Raw genomic sequence first — 24,245 nt, forward strand, 5'->3', positions numbered from 1 at the left:
GAGGGGTGTAGGGGGCTGGAGGAGGTTACAGAGATAGGGAGGGGTGTAGGGGGGCTGGAGGAGGTTACAGAGATAGGGAGGGTTGGGGACTGGAGGAGGTTACAGAGATAGGGAGGGGTGTAGGGGGCTGGAGGAGGTTACAGAGATAGGGAGGGGTGTAGGGGGCTGGAGGAGGTTACAGAGATAGGGAGGGTTGGGGACTGGAGGAGGTTACAGAGATAGGGAGGGGTGTAGGGGGCTGGAGGAGGTTACAGAGATAGGGAGGGGTGTAGGGGGCTGGAGGAGGTTACAGAGATAGGGAGGGTTGGGGACTGGAGGAGGTTACAGAGATAGGGAGGGGTGTAGGGGGCTGGAGGAGGTTACAGAGATAGGGAGGGTTGGGGACTGGAGGAGGTTACAGAGATAGGGAGGGGTGTAGGGGGCTGGAGGAGGTTACAGAGATAGGGAGGGGTGTAGGGGGCTGGAGGAGGTTACAGAGGTAGGGACGGGGTTTCGGGCAGGTTAATGTTCCTCTCTCTCTCCTGCACTCTCGTGCCCCTCACAGGGGGAGCTCCTGGCCAGCCGGGCAATGACGTTCCTGCCTCTGATGGAGGAGGGGAGTGACGTTGAATACGGGATTCCCCGGAGGAGGCTGAGGAAGACGGTGGACGGACTGTACCCCTGTGACCATTGTGACAAGGACTTCCAAAAGAGTAGCTCCCTGCTCAGGCACAAATACGAGCACACAGGTTAGTGGAATCCACGTCGAACCTTCGCTGGCTACAGAGTAAAGCTCCCTCTACACTGTCCCCATCAAACACTCCCAGGACAGGTACAGCACGGGGTTAGATACAGAGTAAAGCTCCCTCTACACTGTCCCCATCAAACACTCCCAGGACAGGTACAGCACGGGGTTAGATACAGAGTAAAGCTCCCTCTACACTGTTCCCATCAAACACTCCCAGGATAGGTACAGCACGGGGTTAGATACAGAGTAAAGCTCCCTCTACACTGTCCCCATCAAACACTCCCAGGACAGGTACAGCACGGGGTTAGATACAGAGTAAAGCTCCCTCTACACTGTCCCCATCAAACACTCCCAGGACAGGTACAGCACGGGGTTAGATACAGAGTAAAGCTCCCTCTACACTGTCCCCATCAAACACTCCCAGGACAGGTACAGCACGGGGTTAGATACAGAGTAAAGCTCCCTCTACACTGTCCCCCATCAAACACTCCCAGGACAGGTACAGCACGATGTTAGATACAGAGTAAAGCCTCCTCTACACTGTCCCCATCAAACACTCCCAGGACAGGTACAGCACGGGTTAGATACAGAGTAAAGCTCCCTCTACACTGTCCCCATCAAACACTCCCAGGACAGGTACAGCACGGGGTTAGATACAGAGTAAAGCTCCCTCTACACTGTCCCCATCAAACACTCCCAGGACAGGTACAGCATGGGGTTAGATACAGAGTAAAGCTCCCTCTACACTGTCCCCATCAAACACTCCCAGGACAGGTACAGCACGGGGTTAGATACAAAGTAAAGCTCCCTCTACACTGTCCCCATCAAACACTCCCAGGACAGGTACAGCACGGGGTTAGATACAAAGTAAAGCTCCCTCTACACTGTCCCCATCAAACATTCCCAGGACAGGTACAGCATGGGGTTAGATACAGAGTAAAGCTCCCTCTACACTGTCCCCATCAAACACTCCCAGGACAGGTACAGCACGGGGTTAGATACAAAGTAAAGCTCCCTCTACACTGTCCCCATCAAACACTCCCAGGACAGGTACAGCACGGGTTAGATACAGAGTAAAGCTCCCTCTACACTGTCCCCATCAAACACTCCCAGGACAGGTACAGCACGGGGTTAGATACAGAGTAAAGCTCCCTCTACACTGTCCCCATCAAACACTCCCAGGACAGGTACAGCACGGGGTTAGATACAGAGTAAAGCTCCCTCTACACTGTCCCCATCAAACACTCCCAGGACAGGTACAGCACGGGGTTAGATACAGAGTAAAGCTCTCTCTACACTGCCCCCATCAAACACACCCAGGACAGATACAGCACGGGGTTAGACACAGAGTAAAGCTCCCTCTACACTGTCCCCATCAAACACTCCCAGGACAGTTACAGCACGGGGTTAGATACAGAGTAAAGCTCCCTCTACACTGTCCCCATCAAACACTCCCAGGTCAGGTACAGCACGGGGTTAGATAAATTGTAAAGCTCCCTCTACACTGTCCCCATCAAACTCTCCCAGGACAGGTACAGCACGGGGTTAGATACAGAGTAAAGCTCCCTCTGCACTGTCCCCATCAAACACTCCCAGGACAGATACAGCACGGAGTTAGATACAGAGTAAAGCTCCCTCTGCACTGTCCCCATCAAACACTCCCAGGACAGATACAGCACGGAGTTAGATACAGAGTAAAGCTCCCTCTACACTGTCCCCATCAAACACTCCCAGGACAGGTAGGGCACGGGGGTCCATGATCTCACCCAACCTCACCAACGTGACTCCTTTCCATCCCTCCCAGGTAAACGGCCACACCGCTGCGACGTCTGCTCGAAAGCCTTCAAACATAAGCATCACCTGATGGAACACCTCCGCCTGCACTCGGGCGAGAAGCCCTACCGCTGCGACCGGTGCGGGAAACGGTTCTCCCATTCCGGCTCGTACTCGCAGCACATCAACCACCGCTACTCCTGCTGCAGGAAGCGGGAGGCGGAAGGAGGGGGCGAGGGCGTTCCGGAGTGCCCGGCGGGGCCCCCCGACGGGTGGGGGGCAGAGAGCGGCGGGGGAGATGGCGGAGACGGGCCCCCAAGCACAGGACCGGGCGGAGCCGCGGGCATGCTCGCCCGAGGAGGCGGCGGTGCGGGCGACGGCCACGACTGACCAGTTACCCGAATGTGGTCACATCGCGATAATCCTCCTCCTCCTCCTGCAGGGAAGCAGTCCGAGTCCTTAAGGGCCGGTCATTCTCGAACGGGTAGCTCAGGGACCAGACGGGTAGACCATAAGACACAGGAGCAGAATTAGGCCGCTCGGCCCATCGAGTCTGCTCCGCCATGGCTGATATTTTCTCATCCCCATTCTCCTGCCTTCTCCCCATAACCCCCGATCCCCATCCTGAAAAAGACCCCTTTATCCCCACTCTCTGCCTCCTGCCAGTCAGCCAATCCTCTATCCATGCCAGGATCTTACCCTGAACACCATGGGCTCTTAACTTATTTAACAGTCTCCTTTGCGGCACATTGTGGGCCTTCTGGAAATCTAAATATATTGCATCCACTGGTTCTCCTTTGTCTAACTTCCTTGTTACCTCCTCAAATAGCTCGAACAGATTTGTCAGACACGACCTCACATTGACAAAGACTATTCCATATATAAACCACCTCGAACCCCTCGATTAGATTCCAGTCTGTAACTCACTCCCGGGTATCTGTTATTCTATATATAAACCACCCCGAACCCCTCGATTAGATTCCAGTCTGTAACTCACTCCCGGGTATCTGTTATTCTATATATAAACCACCTCGAACCCCTCGATTAGATTCCAGTCTGTAACACACTCCCGGGTATCTGTTATTCTATATATAAACCACCCCGAACCCCTCGATTAGATTCCAGTCTGTAACTCACTCCCGGGTATCTGTTATTCTGTATATAAACCACCCTGAACCCCTCGATTAGATTCCAGTCTGTAACTCACTCCCGGGTATCTGTTATTCTATATATAAACCACCCCGAACCCCTCGATTAGATTCCAGTCTGTAACTCACTCCCGGGTATCTGTTATTCTATATATAAATCACGCCGAACCCCTCGATTAGATTCCAGTCTGTAACTCACTCCCGGGTATCTGTTATTCTATATATAAACCACCCCGAACCCCTCGATTAGATTCCAGTCTGTAACTCACTCCCGGGTATCTGTTATTCTATATATAAACCACCTCGAACCCCTCGATTAGATTCCAGTCTGTAACTCACTCCCGGGTATCTGTTATTCTACATATAAACCACCCCGAACCCCTCGATTAGATTCCAGTCTGTATCTCACCCCCGGGTATCTGTTATTCTATATATAAACCACCTCGAACCCCTCGATTAGATTCCAGTCTGTATCTCACTCCCGGGTATCTGTTATTCTATATATAAACCACCCCAAACCCCTCGATTAGATTCCAGTCTGTAACTCCCTCCCGGGTATCTGTTATTCTATATATAAACCATCCCGAACCCCTCGATTAGATTCCAGTCTGTAACTCACTCCCGGGGATCTGTTATTCTATATATAAACCACCCCGAACCCCTCGATTAGATTCCAGTCTGTAACTCACTCCCGGGTATCTGTTATTCTATATATAAACCACCCCGAACCCCTCGATTAGATTCCGGTCTGTAACTCACTCCTGGGTATCTGTTATTATATATATAAACCACCCCGAACCCCTCGATTAGATTCCAGTCTGTAACTCACTCCTGGGTATCTGTTATTATATATATAAACCACCCCGAACCCCTCGATTAGATTCCAGTCTGTAACTCACTCCCGGGTATCTGTTATTATATATATAAACCACCCCGAACTCCTCGATTAGATTCCAGTCTGTAACTCACTCCCGGGGGTCTGTTATTCTATATATAAACCACCCTGAACCCCTCGATTAGATTCCAGTCTGTAACTCACTCCCGGGTATCTGTTATTCTATATATAAACCACCCCGAACCCCTCGATTAGATTCCAGTCTGTAACTCACTCCCGGGTATCTGTTATTCTATATATAAACCACCCCGAACCCCTCGATTAGACTCCAGTCTGTAACTCACTCCCGGGAATCTGTTATTCCATATATAAACCACCCCGAACCCCTCGATTAGATTCCAGTCTGTAACTCACTCCCGGGTATCTGTTATTCTATATATAAACCACCGCGAACCCCTCGATTAGATTCCAGTCTGTAACTCACTCCCGGGTATCTGTTATTCTATATATAAACCACCGCGAACCCCTCGATTAGATTCCAGTCTGTAACTCACTCCCGGGTATCTGTTATTCTATATATAAACCACCCTGAAACCCTCGATTAGATTCCAGTCTGTAACTCACCCCCGGGTATCTGTTATTCTATATATAAACCACCCCGAACCCCTCGATTAGATTCCAGTCTGTAACTCACTCCCGGGTATCTGTTATTCTATATATAAACCACCCTGAACCCCTCGATTAGATTCCAGTCTAACTCACTCCCGGGTATCTGTTATTCTATATATAAACCACCCCGAACCCCTCGATTAGATTCCAGTCAGTAACTCATTCCCGGGTATCTGTTATTCTATATATAAACCATCCCTAACCCCTAGATTAGATTCCAGTCTAACTCACTCCCGGGTATCTGTTATTCTATATATAAACCACCCCGAACCCCTCGATTAGATTCCAGTCAGTAACTCATTCCCGGGTATCTGTTATTCTATATATAAACCATCCCTGAACCCCTCGATTAGATTCCAGTCTGTAACTCACTCCCGGGTATCTGTTATTCTATATATAAACCACCCCGAACCCCTCGATTAGATTCCAGTCTGTAACTCACTCCCGGGTATCTGTTATTCTATATATAAACCACCCCGAACCCCTCGATTAGATTCCAGTCTGTAACTCACTCCCGGGAATCTGTTATTCCATATATAAACCACCCCGAACCCCTCGATTAGATTCCAGTCTGTAACTCACTCCCGGGTATCTGTTATTCTATATATAAACCACCGCGAACCCCTCGATTAGATTCCAGTCTGTAACTCACTCCCGGGTATCTGTTATTCCATATATAAACCACCCCGAACCCCTCGATTAGATTCCAGTCTGTAACTCACTCCCGGGAATCTGTTATTCCATATATAAACCACCCCGAACTCCTCGATTAGATTCCAGTCTGTAACTCACTCCCGGGGGTCTGTTATTCCAGATATAAACCACCCCGAACCCCTCGATTAGATTCCAGTCTGTAACTCACTCCCGGGTATCTGTTATTCTATATATAAACCACCGCGAACCCCTCGATTAGATTCCAGTCTGTAACTCACTCCCGGGTATCTGTTATTCTATATATAAACCATCCCGAACCCCTCGATTAGATTCCAGTCTGTAACTCGCTCCCGGGTATCTGTTATTCTATATATAAACCACCCTGAAACCCTCGATTAGATTCCAGTCTGTAACTCACTCCCGGGTATCTGTTATTCTATATATAAACCATCCCGAACCCCTCGATTAGATTCCAGTCTGTAACTCACTCCCGGGTATCTGTTATTCTATATATAAACCACCCTGAACCCCTCGATTAGATTCCAGTCTGTAACTCACTCCCGGGTATCTGTTATTCTATATATAAACCACCCCAAACTCCTCGATTAGATTCCAGTCTGTAACTCACTCCCGGGTATCTGGTATTCTATATATAAACCACCGCGAACCCCTCGATTAGATTCCAGTCTGTAACTCACTCCCAGGTATCTGTTATTCTATACATAAACCACCCTGAACCCCTCGATTAGATTCCAGTCTGTAACTCACTCCCGGGTATCTGTTATTCTATACATAAACCACCCAAACCCCTCGATTAGATTCCAGTCTGTAACTCACTCCCGGGTATCTGTTATTCTATACATAAACCACCCAAACCCCTCGATTAGATTCCAGTCTGTAACTCACTCCCGGGTGTCTGTTATTCTATATATAAACCACCCCGAATCCCTCGATTAGATTCCAGTCTGTAACTCACTCCCGGGTATCTGTTATTCTATATATAAATCACCCAAACCCCTCGATTAGATTCCAGTCTGTAACTCACTCCCGGATATCTGTCATTCTATATATAAACCACCCTGAACCCCTCGATTAGATTCCAGTCTGTAACACACTCCCGGGTATCTGTTATTCTATATATAAACCACCCCGAACCCCTCGATTAGATTCCAGTCTGTAACTCACTCCCGGGTATCTGTTATTCTATATATAACCAACCCCGAACCCCTCGGTTAGATTCCAGTCTGTAACTCACTCCCGGGTATCTGTTATTCTATATATAAACCACCCTGAACCCCTCGATTAGATTCCAGTCTGTAACTCACTGCCGGGTATCTGTTATTCTATATATAAACCACCCTGAACCCCTCGATTAGATTCCAGTCTGTAACTCACTCCCGGGTATCTGATATTCTATATATAAACCATCCCGAACCCCTCGATTAGATTCCAGTCTGTAACTCACTCCCGGGTATCTGTTATTCTATATATAAACCACCCTGAACCCCTCGATTAGATTCCAGTCTGTAACTCACTCCCGGGTATCTGATATTCTATATATAAACCATCCCGAACCCCTCGATTAGATTCCAGTCTGTAACTCACTCCCGGGTATCTGTTATTCTATATATAAACCACCCCGAACCCTTCGATTAGATTCCAGTCTGTAACTCACTCCCGGGTATCTGTTATTCTATATATAAACCACCCCAAACCCCTCGATTAGATTCCAGTCTGTAACTCACTCCCGGGGATCTGTTATTCTATATATAAACCACCCCGAACCCCTCGATTAGATTCCAGTCTGTAACTCACTCCCGGGTATCTGTTATTCTATATATAAACCACCCCGAACCCCTCGATTAGATTCCAGTCTGTAACTCACTCCCGGGTATCTGTTATTCTATATATAAACCACCCCGAACACCTCGATTAGATTCCAGTCTGTAACTCACTCCCGGGTATCTGTTATTCTATATGCAAACCACCCTGAACCCCTCGATTAGATTCCAGTCTGTAACTCACTCCCGGGTATCTGTTATTCTATATGCAAACCATCCCGAACCCCTCGATTCGATTCCAGTCTGTAACTCACTCCCGGGTATCTGTTATTCTATATATAAACCACCCTGAACCCCTCGATTAGATTCCAGTCTGTAACTCACTCCCGGGTATCTGTTATTCTATATATAAACCACCCCGAACCTTTCGATTAGATTCCAGTCAGTAACTCATTCCCGGGTATCTGTTATTCTATATATAAACCACCCCGAACACCTCGATTAGATTCCAGTCTGTAACTCACTCCCGGGTATCTGTTATTCTATATGCAAACCACCCTGAACCCCTCGATTAGATTCCAGTCTGTAACTCACTCCCGGGTATCTGTTATTCTATATGCAAACCATCCCGAACCCCTCGATTCGATTCCAGTCTGTAACTCACTCCCGGGTATCTGTTATTCTATATATAAACCACCCTGAACCCCTCGATTAGATTCCAGTCTGTAACTCACTCCCGGGTATCTGTTATTCTATATATAAACCACCCTGAACCCCTCGATTAGATTCCAGTCTGTAACTCACTCCCGGGGATCTGTTATTCTATATATAAACCACCCCGAACACCTCGATTAGATTCCAGTCTGTAACTCACTCCCGAGTATCTGTTATTCTATATGCAAACCACCCTGAACCCCTCGATTAGATTCCAGTCTGTAACTCACTCCCGGGTATCTGTTATTCTATATATAAACCACCCTGAACCCCTCGATTAGATTCCAGTCTGTAACTCACTCCCGGGTATCTGTTATTCTATATATAAACCACCCCGAACCCCTCGATTAGATTCCAGTCTGTAACTCACTCCCGGGTATCTGTTATTCTATATATAAACCACCCCGAACCCCTCGATTAGATTCCAGTCTGTAACTCACTCCCGGGTATCTGTTATTCTATATACAAACCACCCCGAACCCCTCGATTAGATTCCAGTCTGTACCTCACTCCCGGGTACCTGTTATTCTATATATAAACCACCCCGAACCCCTCGATTAGATTCCAGTCTGTAACTCACTCCTGGGTATCTGTTATTCTATATATAAACCACCCTGAACCCCTCGATTAGATTCCAGTCTGTAACTTACTCCCGGGTATCTGTTATTCTATATATAAACCACCCAAACCCCTCGATTAGATTCCAGTCTGTAACTCACTCCCGGGTATCTGTTATTCTATATATAAACCACCCCGAACCCCTCGATTAGATTCCAGTCTGTAACTTACTCCCGGGTATCTGTTATTCTATATATAAACCACCCCGAATCCCTCGATTAGATTCCAGTCTGTAACTCACTCCCGGGTATCTGTTATTCAATATATAAACCACCCCGACCCCCTCGATTAGATTCCAGTCTGTAACTCACTCCCCGGTATCTGTTATTATATATATAAACCACCCTGAACCCCTCGATTAGATTCCAGTCTGTAACTTACTCCCGGGTATCTGTTATTCAATATATAAACCACCCCGAACCCCTCGATTAGATTCCACTCTGTAACTCACTCCCGGGTATCTGTTATTCTATATATAAACCACCCCGAACCCCTCGATTAGATTCCAGTCTGTAAGTCACTCCCGGGTATCTGTTATTCTATATATAAACCACCCAAACCCCTCGATTAGATTCCAGTCTGTAACTCACTCCCGGGTATCTGTTATTCTATATATAAACCACACTGAACCCCTCGATTAGATTCCAGTCTGTAACTCACTCCCGGGTATCTGTTATTCTATATATAAACCACCCAAATCCCTCGATTAGATTCCAGTCTGTAACTCACTCCCGGGTATCTGTTATTCTATATATAAACCACCCCGAACCCCTCGATTAGATTCCAGTCTGTAACTCACTCCCAGGGATCTGTTATTCTATATATAAACCACCCCGAACCCCTCGATTAGATTCCAGTCTGTAACTCACTCCCGGGTATCTGTTATTCTATACATAAACCCCCCAAACCCCTCGATTAGATTCCAGTCTGTAACTCACTCCCGGGTATCTGTTATTCTATATATAAACCACCCCGACCCCCTCGATTAGATTCCAGTCAGTAACTCACTCCCGGGTATCTGTTATTCTCTATATAAACCACCCCGAACCCCTCGATTAGATTCCAGTCTGTAACTCACTCCCGGGTATCTGTTATTCTATATATAAACCACCCCGAACCCCTCGATTAGATTCCAGTCTGTAACTCACTCCCGGGTATCTGTTATTCTATACATAAACCACCCCAAACCCCTCGATTAGATTCCAGTCTGTAACTCACTCCCGGGTATCTGTTATTCTATATATAAACCACCCTGAACCGCTCGATTAGATTCCAGTCTGTAACTCACTCCCGGGTATCTGTTATTCTATATATAAACCACCCTGAAACCCTCGATTAGATTCCAGTCTGTAACTCACTCCCGGGTATCTGTTATTCTATATATAAACCATCCCGAACCCCTCGATTAGATTCCAGTCTGTAACTCGCTCCCGGGTATCTGTTATTCTATATATAAACCACCCTGAAACCCTCGATTAGATTCCAGTCTGTAACTCACTCCCGGGTATCTGTTATTCTATATATAAACCATCCCGAACCCCTCGATTAGATTCCAGTCTGTAACTCACTCCCGGGTATCTGTTATTCTATATATAAACCACCCTGAACCCCTCGATTAGATTCCAGTCTGTAACTCACTCCCGGGTATCTGTTATTCTATCTATAAACCAGCCTGAACCCCTCAAATAGATTCCAGTCTGTAACTCACTCCCGGGTATCTGTTATCCTATATAAAAACCATCCTGAACCCCTCGATTAGATTCCAGTCTGTAACTCACTCCCGGGTATCTGTTATTCTATATATAAACCACGCTGAACCCCTTGATTAGATTCCAGTCTGTAATTCACTCCCGGGTATCTGTTATTCTATATATAAACCACCCCGAACCCCTCGATTAGATTCCAGTCTGTAACTCACTCCCGGGTGTCTGTTATTCTATATATAAACCACCCCGAACCCCTCAATTAGATTCCAGTCTGTAACTCACTCCCGGGTATCTGTTATTCTATATATAAACCACCCCGAACCCCTCGATTAGATTCCAGTCTGTAACTCGCTCCCGGGTATCTGTTATTCTATATATGAACCACCCTGAACCCCTCGATTAGATTCCAGTCTGTAACTCACTCCCGGGTATCTGTTATTCTATATATAAACCACACTGAAACCCTCGATTAGATTCCAGTCTGTAACTCACTCCCGGGTACCTGTTATTCTATATATAAACCACCCTGAACCCCTCGATTAGATTCCAGTCTGTGACTCGCTCCCGGGTATCTGTTATTCTATATATAAACCACCCTGAAACCCTCGATTAGATTCCAGTCTGTAACTCACTCCCGGGTATCTGTTATTCTATCTATAAACCACCCCGAACCCCTCGATTAGATTCCAGTCTGTAACTCACTCCCGGGTATCTGTTATTCTGTATATAAACCACCCTGAACCCCTCGATTAGATTCCAGTCTGTGACTCACTCCCTGGTGTCTGTTATTCTATATATAAACCACCCCGAACCCCTCGATTAGATTCCAGTCTGTAACTCACTCCCGGGTATCTGTTATTCTATATATAAACCACCCTGAACCCCTCGATTAGATTCCAGTCTGTAACTCACTCCCGGGTATCTGTTATTCTATATATAAACCACCCTGAACCCCTCGATTAGATTCCAGTCTGTAACTCACTCCCGGGTATCTGTTATTCTATATATAAACCACCCCGAACCCCTCGATTAGATTCCAGTCTGTAACTCACTCCTGGGTATCTGTTATTCTATATCTAAACCACCTCGAACCCCTCGATTAGATTCCAGTCTGTAACTCACTCCCGGGTATCTGTTATTCTATATATAAACCACCCCGAACCCCTCGATTAGATTCCAGTCTGTAACTCACTCCCGGGTATCTGTTATTCTATATATAAATCACCCCGAACCCCTCGATTAGATTCCAGTCTGTAACTCACTCCCGGGTATCTGTTATTCTATATATAAATCACCCCGAACCCCTCGATTAGATTCCAGTCTGTAACTCACTCCCGGGTATCTGTTATTCTATATATAAACCACCCTGAACCCCTCGATTAGATTCCAGTCTGTAACTCACTCCCGGGTATCTGGTATTCTATATATAAATCACCCCGAACCCCTTGAATAGATTCCAGTCTGTAACTCACTCCCGGGTATCTGTTATTCTATATATAAACCACCCCGAACCCCTCGATTAGATTCCAGTCTGTAACTCACTCCCGGATATCTGTTATTCTATCTATAAAACAGTCTGAACCCCTCAAATAGATTCCAGTCTGTAACTCACTCCCGGGTATCTGTTATTCTATATATAAACCACCCTGAACCCCTCGATTAGATTCCAGTCTGTAACTCCCTCCCGGGTATCTGTTATTCTACATATAAACCACCCCGAACCCCTCGATTTGATTCCAGTCTGTAACTCACTCCCGGGTATCTGTTATTCTATATATAAACCACCCCAAACACCTCGATTAGATTCCAGTCTGTAACTCACTCCCGGGTATCTGTTATTCTATATATAAACCACCCCAAACTCCTCGATTAGATTCCAGTCTGTAACTCACTCCCGGGTATCTGTTATTCTATATATAAACCACCCCAACCCCTCGATTAGATTCCAGTCTGTAACTCACTCCCGTGTATCTGTTATTCTGTATATAAACCACCCCAAATCCCTCGATTAGATTCCAGTCTGTAACTCACTCCCGGGTATCTGTTATTCTATATATAAACCACCCCAAACACCTCGATTAGATTCCAGTCTGTAACTCACTCCCGGGTATCTGTTATTCTATATATAAACCACCCCAAACTCCTCGATTAGATTCCAGTCTGTAACTCACTCCCGGGTATCTGTTATTCTATATATAAACCACCCCAACCCCTCGATTAGATTCCAGTCTGTAAGTCACTCCCGTGTATCTGTTATTCTGTATATAAACCACCCCAAATCCCTCGATTAGATTCCAGTCTGTAACTCACTCCCGGGTATCTGGTATTCTATATATAAACCACCCTGAACCCCTCGATTCGATTCCAGTCTGTAACTCACTCCCGGGTATCTGTTATTCTATATATAAACCACCCCGAACCCCTCGATTAGATTCCAGTCTGTAACTCACTCCCGGGTATCTGTTATTCTATATATAAACCACCCCGAACCCCTCGATTAGATTCCAGTCTGTAACTCACTCCCGGGTATCTGTTATTCTATATATAAACCACCCCGAGCCCCTCGATTAGATTCCAGTCTGTAACTCACTCCCGGGTATCTGTTATTCTATATATAAACCACCCCGAACCCCTCGATTAGATTCCAGTCTGTAACTCACTCCCGGGTATCTGTTATTCTATATATAAACCACCCCGAACCCCTCGATTAGATTCCAGTCTGTAACTCACTCCCGGGTATCTGTTATTCTATATACAAACCATCCCAAACCCCTCGATTAGATTCCAGTCTGTAACTCAGTCCCGGGTATCTGTTATTCTATATATAAACCACCCCGAACCCCTCGATTAGATTCCAGTCTGTAACTCACTCCCGGGTATCTGTTATTCTATATATAATCGACCCCGAACCCCTCGATTAGATTCCAGTCTGTAACCAACTCCCGGGTATCTGTTATTCTGTATATAAACCACCCCAAACTCCTCGATTAGATTCCAGTCTGTAACTCACTCCCGGGTATCTGTTATTCTATATATAAACCACCCCAAACTCCTCGATTAGATTCCAGTCTGTAACTCACTCCCGGGTATCTGTTATTCTATATATAAACCACCCAAACCCCTCGATTAGATTCCAGTCTGTAACTCACTCCCGGGAATCTGTTATTCTATATATAAACCAACCCGACTCGATTAGATTCCAGTCTGTAACTCACTCCCGGGTATCTGTTATTCTATATATAAACCAACCCGACTCGATTAGATTCCAGTCTGTAACTCACTCCCGGGTATCTGTTATTCTATATATAAACCACCCCGAACCCCTCGATTATATTCCAGTCTGTAACTCACTCCCGGGTATCAGTTATTCTGTATATAAACCACCCCGAACCCCTCGATTAGATTCCAGTCTGTAACTCACTCCCGGGTATCTGTTATTCTATATATAAACCATCCTGAACCCCTCGATTAGATTCCAGTCTGTAACTCACTCCCGGGTATCTGTTATTCTATATATAAACCATCCTGAACCCCTCGATTAGATTCCAGTCTGTAACTCACTCCCGGGTATCTGTTATTCTATATATAAACCACCCCAAACTCCTCGATTAGATTCCAGTCTGTAACTCACTCACGGGTATCTGTTATTCTATATATAAACCATCCCGAACCCCTCGATTAGATTCCAGTCTGTAACTCGCTCCCGGGTATCTGTTATTCTATATATAAACCACCCTGAACCTATCGATTAGATTCCAGTCTGTAACTCACTCCCGGGTATCTGTTATTCTATATATAAACCACCCCAAACTCCTCGATTAGATTCCAGTCTGTAACTCACTCCCGGGTATCTGTTATTTTATATATAAACCACCCCGAACCCCTCGATTAGATTCCAGTCTGTAACTCAGTCCCGGGTATCTGATATTCTATATATAAACCACCGCGAATCCCTCGATTAGATTCCAGTCTGTAACTCACTCCCAGGTATCTGTTATTCTATATATAAACCACCCCGAACCCCTCGATTAGATTCCAGTCTGTAACTCACTCCCGTGTTTCTGTTATTCTACATATAAATCACCCCGAACCCTTCGATTAGATTCCAGTCTGTAACTCACTCCCGGGTATCTGTTATTCTATATATAAACCACCCCGAACCCCTCGATTAGATTCCAGTCTGTAACTCACTCCCGTGTTTCTGTTATTCTACATATAAATCACCCCGAACCCTTCGATTAGATTCCAGTCTGTAACTCACTCCCGGGTATCTGTTATTCTATATATAAACCACCCCGAACCCCTCGATTAGATTCCAGTCTGTAACTCACTCCCGTGTTTCTGTTATTCTACATATAAATCACCCCGAACCCTTCGATTAGATTCCAGTCTGTAACTCACTCCCGGGTATCTGTTATTCTATATATAAACCACCCCGAATCCCTCGATTAGATTCCAGTCTGTAACTCACTCCCGGGTATCTGTTATTCTATATATAAATCACCCAAACCCCTCGATTAGATTCCAGTCTGTTACTCACTCCCGGGTATCTGTTATTCTATATATAAATCACCCAAACCCCTCGATTAGATTCCAGTCTGTTACTCACTCCCGGGTATCTGTTATTCTATATATAAACCACCCCGAACCCCTCGATTAGATTCCAGTCTGTAACTCACTCCCGTGTTTCTGTTATTCTACATATAAATCACCCCGAACCCTTCGATTAGATTCCAGTCTGTAACTCACTCCCGGGTATCTGTTATTCTATATATAAACCATCCCGAACACCTCGATTAGATTCCAGTCTGTAACTCACTCCCGGGTATCTGTTATTCTATATATAAACCACCCCAAACCCCTCGATTAGATTCCAGTCTGTAACTCACTCCCAGGGATCTGTTATTCTATATATAAACCACCCCGAATCCCTCGATTAGATTCCAGTCTGTAACTCACTCCCGGGTATCTGTTATTCTATATATAAATCACCCAAACCCCTCGATTAGATTCCAGTCTGTAATTCACTCCCGGGTATCTGTTATTCTATATATAAACCACCCCGAACCCCTCGATTTGATTCCAGTCTGTAACTCACTCACGGGTATCTGTTATTCTATATATAAACCACCCCGAACCCCTCGATTAGATTCCAGTCTGTAACTCACTCCCGGGTATCTGTTATTCTATATATAAACCACCCTGAACCCCTCGGTTAGATTCCAGTCTGTAACTCACTCCCGGGTATCTGTTATTCTATATACAAACCACCCCAAACCCCTCGATTAGATTCCAGTCTGTAACTCACTCCCGGGTATCTGTTATTCTATATATAAACCACCCCGAATCCCTCGATTAGATTCCAGTCTGTAACTCACTCCCGGGTATCTGTTATTCTATATATAAATCACCCAAACCCCTCGATTAGATTCCAGTCTGTTACTCACTCCCGGGATTCTGTTATTCTATATATAAACCACCCCGAACCCCTCGATTAGATTCCAGTCTGTAACTCACTCCCGGGTATCTGTTATTCTATATATAAACCACCCTGAAACCCTCGGTTAGATTCCAGTCTGTAACTCACTCCCGGGTATCTGTTATTCTATATACAAACCACCCCGAACCCCTCGATTAGATTCCAGTCTGTAACTCACTCCCGGGTATCTGATATTCTATATATAAACCATCCCGAACCCCTCGATTAGATTCCAGTCTGTAACTCACTCCCGGGTATCTGTTATTCTATATATAAACCACCCCGAACCCTTCGATTAGATTCCAGTCTGTAACTCACTCCCGGGTATCTGTTATTCTATATATAAACCACCCCAAACCCCTCGATTCGATTCCAGTCTGTAACTCACTCCCGGGGATCTGTTATTCTATATATAAACCACCCCGAACCCCTCGATTAGATTCCAGTCTGTAACTCACTCCCGGGTATCTGTTATTCTATATATAAACCACCCCGAACACCTCGATTAGATTCCAGTCTGTAACTCACTCCCGGGTATCTGTTATTCTATATGCAAACCACCCTGAACCCCTCGATTAGATTCCAGTCTGTAACTCACTCCCGGGTATCTGTTATTCTATATGCAAACCATCCCGAACCCCTCGATTCGATTCCAGTCTGTAACTCACTCCCGGGTATCTGTTATTCTATATATAAACCACCCTGAACCCCTCGATTAGATTCCAGTCTGTAACTCACTCCCGGGTATCTGTTATTCTATATATAAACCACCCCGAACCTTTCGATTAGATTCCAGTCAGTAACTCATTCCCGGGTATCTGTTATTCTATATATAAACCACCCCGAACACCTCGATTAGATTCCAGTCTGTAACTCACTCCCGGGTATCTGTTATTCTATATGCAAACCACCCTGAACCCCTCGATTAGATTCCAGTCTGTAACTCACTCCCGGTTATCTGTTATTCTATATGCAAACCATCCCGAACCCCTCGATTCGATTCCAGTCTGTAACTCACTCCCGGGTATCTGTTATTCTATATATAAACCACCCTGAACCCCTCGATTAGATTCCAGTCTGTAACTCACTCCCGGGTATCTGTTATTCTATATATAAACCACCCTGAACCCCTCGATTAGATTCCAGTCTGTAACTCACTCCCGGGGATCTGTTATTCTATATATAAACCACCCCGAACACCTCGATTAGATTCCAGTCTGTAACTCACTCCCGAGTATCTGTTATTCTATATGCAAACCACCCTGAACCCCTCGATTAGATTCCAGTCTGTAACTCACTCCCGGGTATCTGTTATTCTATATATAAACCACCCTGAACCCCTCGATTAGATTCCAGTCTGTAACTCACTCCCGGGTATCTGTTATTCTATATATAAACCACCCCGAACCCCTCGATTAGATTCCAGTCTGTAACTCACTCCCGGGTATCTGTTATTCTATATATAAACCACCCCGAACCCCTCGATTAGATTCCAGTCTGTAACTCACTCCCGGGTATCTGTTATTCTATATACAAACCACCCCGAACCCCTCGATTAGATTCCAGTCTGTACCTCACTCCCGGGTACCTGTTATTCTATATATAAACCACCCCGAACCCCTCGATTAGATTCCAGTCTGTAACTCACTCCCGGGTATCTGTTATTCTATATATAAACCACCCCGACCCCCTCGATTAGATTCCAGTCAGTAACTCACTCCCGGGTATCTGTTATTCTATATATAAACCACCCCGAACCCCTCGATTAGATTCCAGTCTGTAACTCACTCCCGGGTATCTGTTATTCTATACATAAACCACCCCAAACCCCTCGATTAGATTCCAGTCTGTAACTCACTCCTGGGTACCTGTTATTCTATATTTAAACCCCCCCGAACCCCTCGATTAGATTCCAGTCAGTAACTCACTCCCGGGTATCTGTTATTCTATATATAAACCACCCCGAACCCCTCGATTAGATTCCAGTCAGTAACTCACTCCCGGGTATCTGTTATTCTATATATAAACCACCCCGAACCCCTCGATTAGATTCCAGTCAGTAACTCACTCCCGGGTATCTGTTATTCTATATATAAACCACCCCGAACCCCTCGATTAGATTCCAGTCAGTAACTCACTCCCGGGTATCTGTTATTCTATATATAAACCACCCCGAACCCCTCGATTAGATTCCAGTCTGTAACTCACTCCCGGGTATCTGTTATTCTATATATAAACCACCCCGAACCCCTCGATTAGATTCCAGTCTGTAACTCACTCCCGGGTATCTGTTATTCTATATATAAACCACACCAAACCCCTCGATTAGATTCCAGTCTGTAACTCACTCCCGGGTTTCTGTTATTCTATATATAAACCATCCTGAACCCCTCGATTAGATTCCAGTCTGTAACTCACTCCCGGGTATCTGTTATTCTATATATAAACCACCCCGAACCCCTCGATTAGATTCCAGTCTGTAACTCACTCCCGGGTATCTGTTATTCTATATATAAACCACCCCGAACCCCTCGATTAGATTCCAGTCTGTAACTCACTCCCGGGTATCTGTTATTCTATATATAAACCACCCCGAACCCCTCGATTAGATTCCAGTCTGTAACTCACTCCCGGGTATCTGTTATTCGATATATAAACCACCCCGAACACATCGATTAGATTCCAGTCTGTAACTCACTCCCGGGTACCTGTTATTCTATATATAAACCACCCCAACCCCTCGATTAGATTCCAGTCTGTAACTCACTCCCGGGTATCTGTTATTCTATATATAAACCACCCCGAACCCCTCGATTAGATTCCAGTCTGTAACTCACTCCCGGGTATATGGTATTCTATATATAAACCACTCTGAACCTCTCGAGAGATTAAGAGAGAGAGAGAGACAGAGAGAAAGAGGCAGAGAGAAGGTGTCAGAGAGAGAGAGAGAGAGAGAGAGAGAGAGTGTGAGAGAGGGAGCCACAAAGAGAATGACGGTGACAGAGAGAGTCAGAGAGATAGGGAGAGAGAAGGGGACAGAGAAAGAGCGGGTGAGAGAGACAGAGAGAGACGGAGAGAGACAGAGAGATGGAGATAGTGGAACGGAGTTCGAGGGAGAGAGACCGAGAGATAAGAAGAGAGAGGGAGAGGGAGAGAGACGGATAGAGAGATGGCGAGAGAGGCGAGAGTGAGATAGGGAGGCAGAGAGGGAGGTACAGACAGAGAGAGGGGTCGAGACTGAGAGAGAGAGACTGAGAAAGACAGAGGCAGAGAGAGAGAGACAGAGGCAGAGGCAGAAAGACAGAGGGAGGCAGGGAGAGAGAGAGAGAGAGAGAGTAAGAGAGAGCGAGTGACAGAACGAGACGGACAGAGAGAGAGAGGGACAGGGAGGGAGACGAGCTCATGGCTCCACTCGCCAGGCAAGACCATCAACAACGGAGCAACAACAACCGGGGTGAGGAAGGGGAGAGTCCACGGAGAGGGGGGGCGAGGGGGGGTGAAGAGGGGACAGACAAATTCTGATCCTGTCAGTCATCAGGTGAGAGGACCTTTAAGAACTGAGTGTGTGCTAAATAGCTGTAGTGGATGCACCTTTATGAAATGGGTGTTTATCAGTGATGTCAGAGCGTGGGTGGAGCTGGGCTGACTGTCAGCTTTTTACTTTCGCTTTGGGCTGCCTGCTGCAGGGTGCGTTTTAGTTTGGTTGTGAGAGCGGGATAGCCGCAGGGAAAGCAAAGAGCTGCATAAAGATCTCTCTGTGCAAACTAAAGACTGTCTCCAGGTCATTTGGGTGGTTTGAAAGGGCTGACTGCTCTCAGTAGAGAATTTAAACCTGATCTCTGTGTTAAAAAGGGTCTTTGTCTCACGGATGTTGCAAAGAAAGATTATGGGTTACTTATAGAGTATTGTATCTGTGGGGAGGATTGGTGTTGAGATGTTTACTGTGCGTTTATAAAGTATTAACGTGTTTTGATAAATAAACATTGTTTTAAGTTAAAAGTAATTTAACTCTCTGTTGCACCACACCTGTAAGGGAAGCCTGTGTGCTCCCCGTACCACAATCGATTAAAGGTTGCGGGTACACTTTGGGGTTATCTAAACCCTGCGCTGAGATTTAAACCGCACCAGTGTTAACGTTACAAATCTCCGCCTTCGATGCCGATCCTGTCTTTTGCAGTGTCATCTCCGCGAGGATAGAAATTGGTCATTCGGGCCTGAAATACAATTTTAAACAAAATATATATTTATACGTATTTTAAAACAAAATATATATTTATACGTATGCAGGTCTCGGCCGAGGTTCAGGAGCACTGAACTGCCAGAGTACACTCGACTCTGTCACAGTCTCGTTAACTGAAAGCACGCTGCATCATTTCACATTTTAAACACTTCGCAAAATAAATGTGTCTTCTGTATTCCTTGTGTGACGATGTTTTGTACAAGTCCTGTCAATAAATGTATATCCCGATGGACCGAGTCTGGTTTAATCACATTGTTCATGCCCGACACTCCCAGGACAGGTACAGCACGGGGTTAGATACAGAGTGAAGCTCCCTCTACACTGTCCCCATCAAACACTCCCAGGACAGGTACAGCACGGGGTTAGATACAGAGTAAAGCTCCCTCTACACTGTCCCATTCAAACACTCCCAGGACAGGTACAGCACGGGGTTAGATACAGAGTAAAGCTCCCTCTACACTGTCCCCATCAAACACTCCCAGGACAGGTACAGCACGGGGTTAGATACAGAGTAAAGCTCTCTCTACACTGTCCCCATCAAACACTCCCAGGACAGGTACAGCACGGGGTTAGATACAGAGTAAAGCTCCCTCAACACTGTCCCCATCAAACACTCCCAGGCCAGGTACAGCACGGGGTTAGATACAGAGTAAAGCTCCCTCTACACTGTCCCCATCAAACACTCCCAGGACAGGTACAGCACAGGGTTAGATACAGAGTAAAGCTCCCTCTACACTGTCCCCATCAAACACTCCCAGGACAGGTACAGTACGGGGTTAGATACAGAGTAAAGCTCCCTCTACACTGTCCCCATCAAACACTCCCAGGACAGGTACAGCACGGGGTTAGATACAGAGTACAGCTCCCTCTACACTGTCCCCATCAAACACTCCCAGGACACTTCTATGGCCTACTGGCTAGGCCATAGAAGGCAGAGGGTAGCAATGGAGGGATGCTTTTCTAATTGGAGGGCTGTGACCAGTGGTGTTCCACAGGGATCAGTGCTGGGACCTTTGCTCTTTGTAGTATATATAAATGATTTGGAGGAAAATGTAACTGGTCTGATTAGTAAGTTTGCAGACGACACAAAGGTTGGTGGAATTGCGGATAGCGATGAGGACTGTCTGAGGATACAGCAGGATTTAGATTGTCTGGAGACTTGGGCGGAGAGATGGCAGATGGAGTTTAACCTGGACAAATGTGAGGTAATGCATTTTGGAAGGGCTAATGCAGGTAGGGAATATACAGTGAATGGTAGAACCCTCAAGAGTATTGAAAGTCAAAGAGATCTAGGAGTACAGGTCCACAGATCACTGAAAGGGGCTACACAGGTGGAGAAGGTAGTCAAGAAGGCATACGGCATGCTTGCCTTCATTGGCCGGGGCATTGAGTATAAGAATTGGCAAGTCATGTTGCAGCTGTATAGAACCTTAGTTAGGCCACACTTGGAGTATAGTGTTCAATTCTGGTCGCCACACTACCAGAAGGATGTGGAGGCTTTAGAGAGGGTGCAGAAGAGATTTACCAGAATGTTGCCTGGTATGGAGGGCATAAGCTATGAGGAGCGATTGAATAAACTCGGTTTGTTCTCACTGGAACGAAGGAGGTTGAGGGGCGACCTGATAGAGGTATACAAAATTATGAGGGGCATAGACAGAGTGGATAGTCAGAGGCTTTTCCCCAGGGTAGAGGGGTCAATTACTAGGGGGCATAGGTTTAAGGTGAGAGGGGCAAAGTTTAGAGTAGATGTACGAGGCAAGTTTTTTACACAGAGGGTAGTGGGTGCCTGGAACTCACTACCGGAGGAGGTAGTGGAGGCAGGGACGATAGGGACATTTAAGGGGCATCTTGACAAATATATGAATAGGATGGGAATAGAGGGATACGGACCCAGGAAGTGTAGAAGATTGTAGTTTAGTCGGGCAGTATGGTCGGCACGGGCTTGGAGGGCCGAAGGGCCTGTTCCTGTGCTGTACATTTCTTTGTTCTTTGTTCTTTGACAGGGACAGCACGGGGTTAGATACAGAGTGCAGCTCCCTCTACACTGTCCCCATCAAACACTCCCAGGACAGGTACAGCACGGGGTTAGATACAGAGTACAGCTCCCTCTACACTGTCCCCATCAAACACTCCCAGTACAGGGACAGCACGGGGTTAGATACAGAGTGCAGCTCCCTCTACACTGTCTCCATCAAACACTCCCAGGACAGGTACAGCACGGGGTTAGATACAGAGTAAAGCTCCCTCTACACTGTCCCCATCAAACACTCCCAGGACAGGTACAGCACGGGGTTAGATACAGAGTAAAGCTCCCTCTACACTGTCCCCATCAAACACTCCCAGGACAGGTACAGCATGGGGTTAGATACAGAGTAAAGCTCCCTCTACGCTGTCCCCCTCAAACACTCCCAGGACAGGTACAGCACGGGGTTATATACAGAGTAAAGCTCCCTCTACACTGTCCCCCTCAAACACTCCCAGGACAGGTCCAGCACAGGGTTAGTACAGAGTAAAGCTCCCTCTACACTTTCCCCATCAAAAACTCCCAGGACAGGTACAGCACGGGGTTAGATACAGAGTAAAGCTCCCTCTACACTGTCCCCCTCAAACACTCCCAGGACAGGTACAGCACGGGGTTAGATAGAGAGTAAAGCTCCCTCCACACTGTCCCCATCAAACACTCCCAGGACAGGTACAGCACAGGGTTAGTACAGAGTAAAGCTCCCTCTACACTGTCCCCATCAAACACTCCCAGGACTGGTACAGCACGGGGTTATATACAGAGTAAAGCTCCCTCTACACTGTCCCCATCAAACACTCCCAGGACAGGTACAGCACGGGGATAGATACAGAGTAAAGCTCCCTCTACACTGTCCCCATCAAACACTCCCAGGACAGGTACAGCACGGGGTTAGATACAGAGTAAAGCTCCCTCTACACTGTCCCCATCAAACACTCCCAGGACAGGTACAGCACGGGGTTAGATACAGAGTAAAGCTCCCTCTACACTGTCCCCATCAAACACTCCCAGGACAGGTACAGCACGGGGTTAGATACAGAGTAAAGCTCCCTCCACACTGTCCCCATCAAACACTCCCAGGACAGGTACAGCACGGGGTTAGATACAGAGTAAAGCTCCCTGTACACTGTCCCCAGCAAACACTCCCAGGACAGGTACAGCACGGGGTTAGATACAGATTAAAGCTCCCTCTACACTGTCCCCCTCAAACACTCCCAGGACAGGTACAGCACGGGGTTATATACAGAGTAAAGCTCCCTCTACACTGTCCCCATCAAAAACTCCCAGGACAGGTACAGCACGGGGTTAGATACAGATTAAAGCTCCCTCTACACTGTCCCCCTCAAACACTCCCAGGACAGGTACAGCACGGGGTTATATACAGAGTAAAGCTCCCTCTACACTGTCCCCATCAAACACTCCCAGGACAGGTACAGCACGGGGATAGATACAGAGTAAAGCTCCCTCTACACTGTCCCCATCAAACACTCCCAGGACAGGCACAGCACGGGTTTAGTTACAGAGTAAAGCTCCCTCTACACTGTCCCCATCAAACACTCCCAGGACAGGTACAGCACGGGGTTAGATACAGAGTAAAGCTCCCTCTACACTGTCCCCAGCAAACACTCCCAGGACAGGTACAGCACGGGCTTAGATACAGAGTAAAACTCCCTCTACACTGTCCCCATCAAACACTCCCAGGACAGGTACAGCAAAGGGTTAGATACAGAGTAAAGCTCCCTCTACACTGTCCCCATCAAACACTCTCAGGACAGGTACAGCACGGGGTTAGTTACAGAGTAAAGCACCCTCTACACTGTCCCCATCAAACACTCCCAGGACAGGTACAGCACGGGGATAGATACAGAGTAAAGCTCCCTC

The 24,245-nt window shown here is 46.5% G+C and overlaps 1 protein-coding gene across 1 annotated transcript in view; it reads left to right on the forward strand.

Annotated features, from left to right (window-relative positions):
• The first annotated feature begins 568 nt into the window (after positions 1-568).
• LOC140405318 (uncharacterized) overlaps positions 569-24,245 on the forward strand; it is a 364,062-nt gene continuing 340,385 nt past the window's right edge. The window contains exon 1 of the mRNA XM_072493609.1: positions 569-728. Within this exon, the coding sequence (XP_072349710.1) occupies positions 569-728 (160 nt within the window). The remainder of the gene's footprint in view (positions 729-24,245) is intronic.

Source organism: Scyliorhinus torazame, chromosome X (genome assembly GCF_047496885.1).
Source record: "Scyliorhinus torazame isolate Kashiwa2021f chromosome X, sScyTor2.1, whole genome shotgun sequence".
In the NCBI taxonomy this organism is placed as follows: domain Eukaryota; kingdom Metazoa; phylum Chordata; class Chondrichthyes; order Carcharhiniformes; family Scyliorhinidae; genus Scyliorhinus; species Scyliorhinus torazame.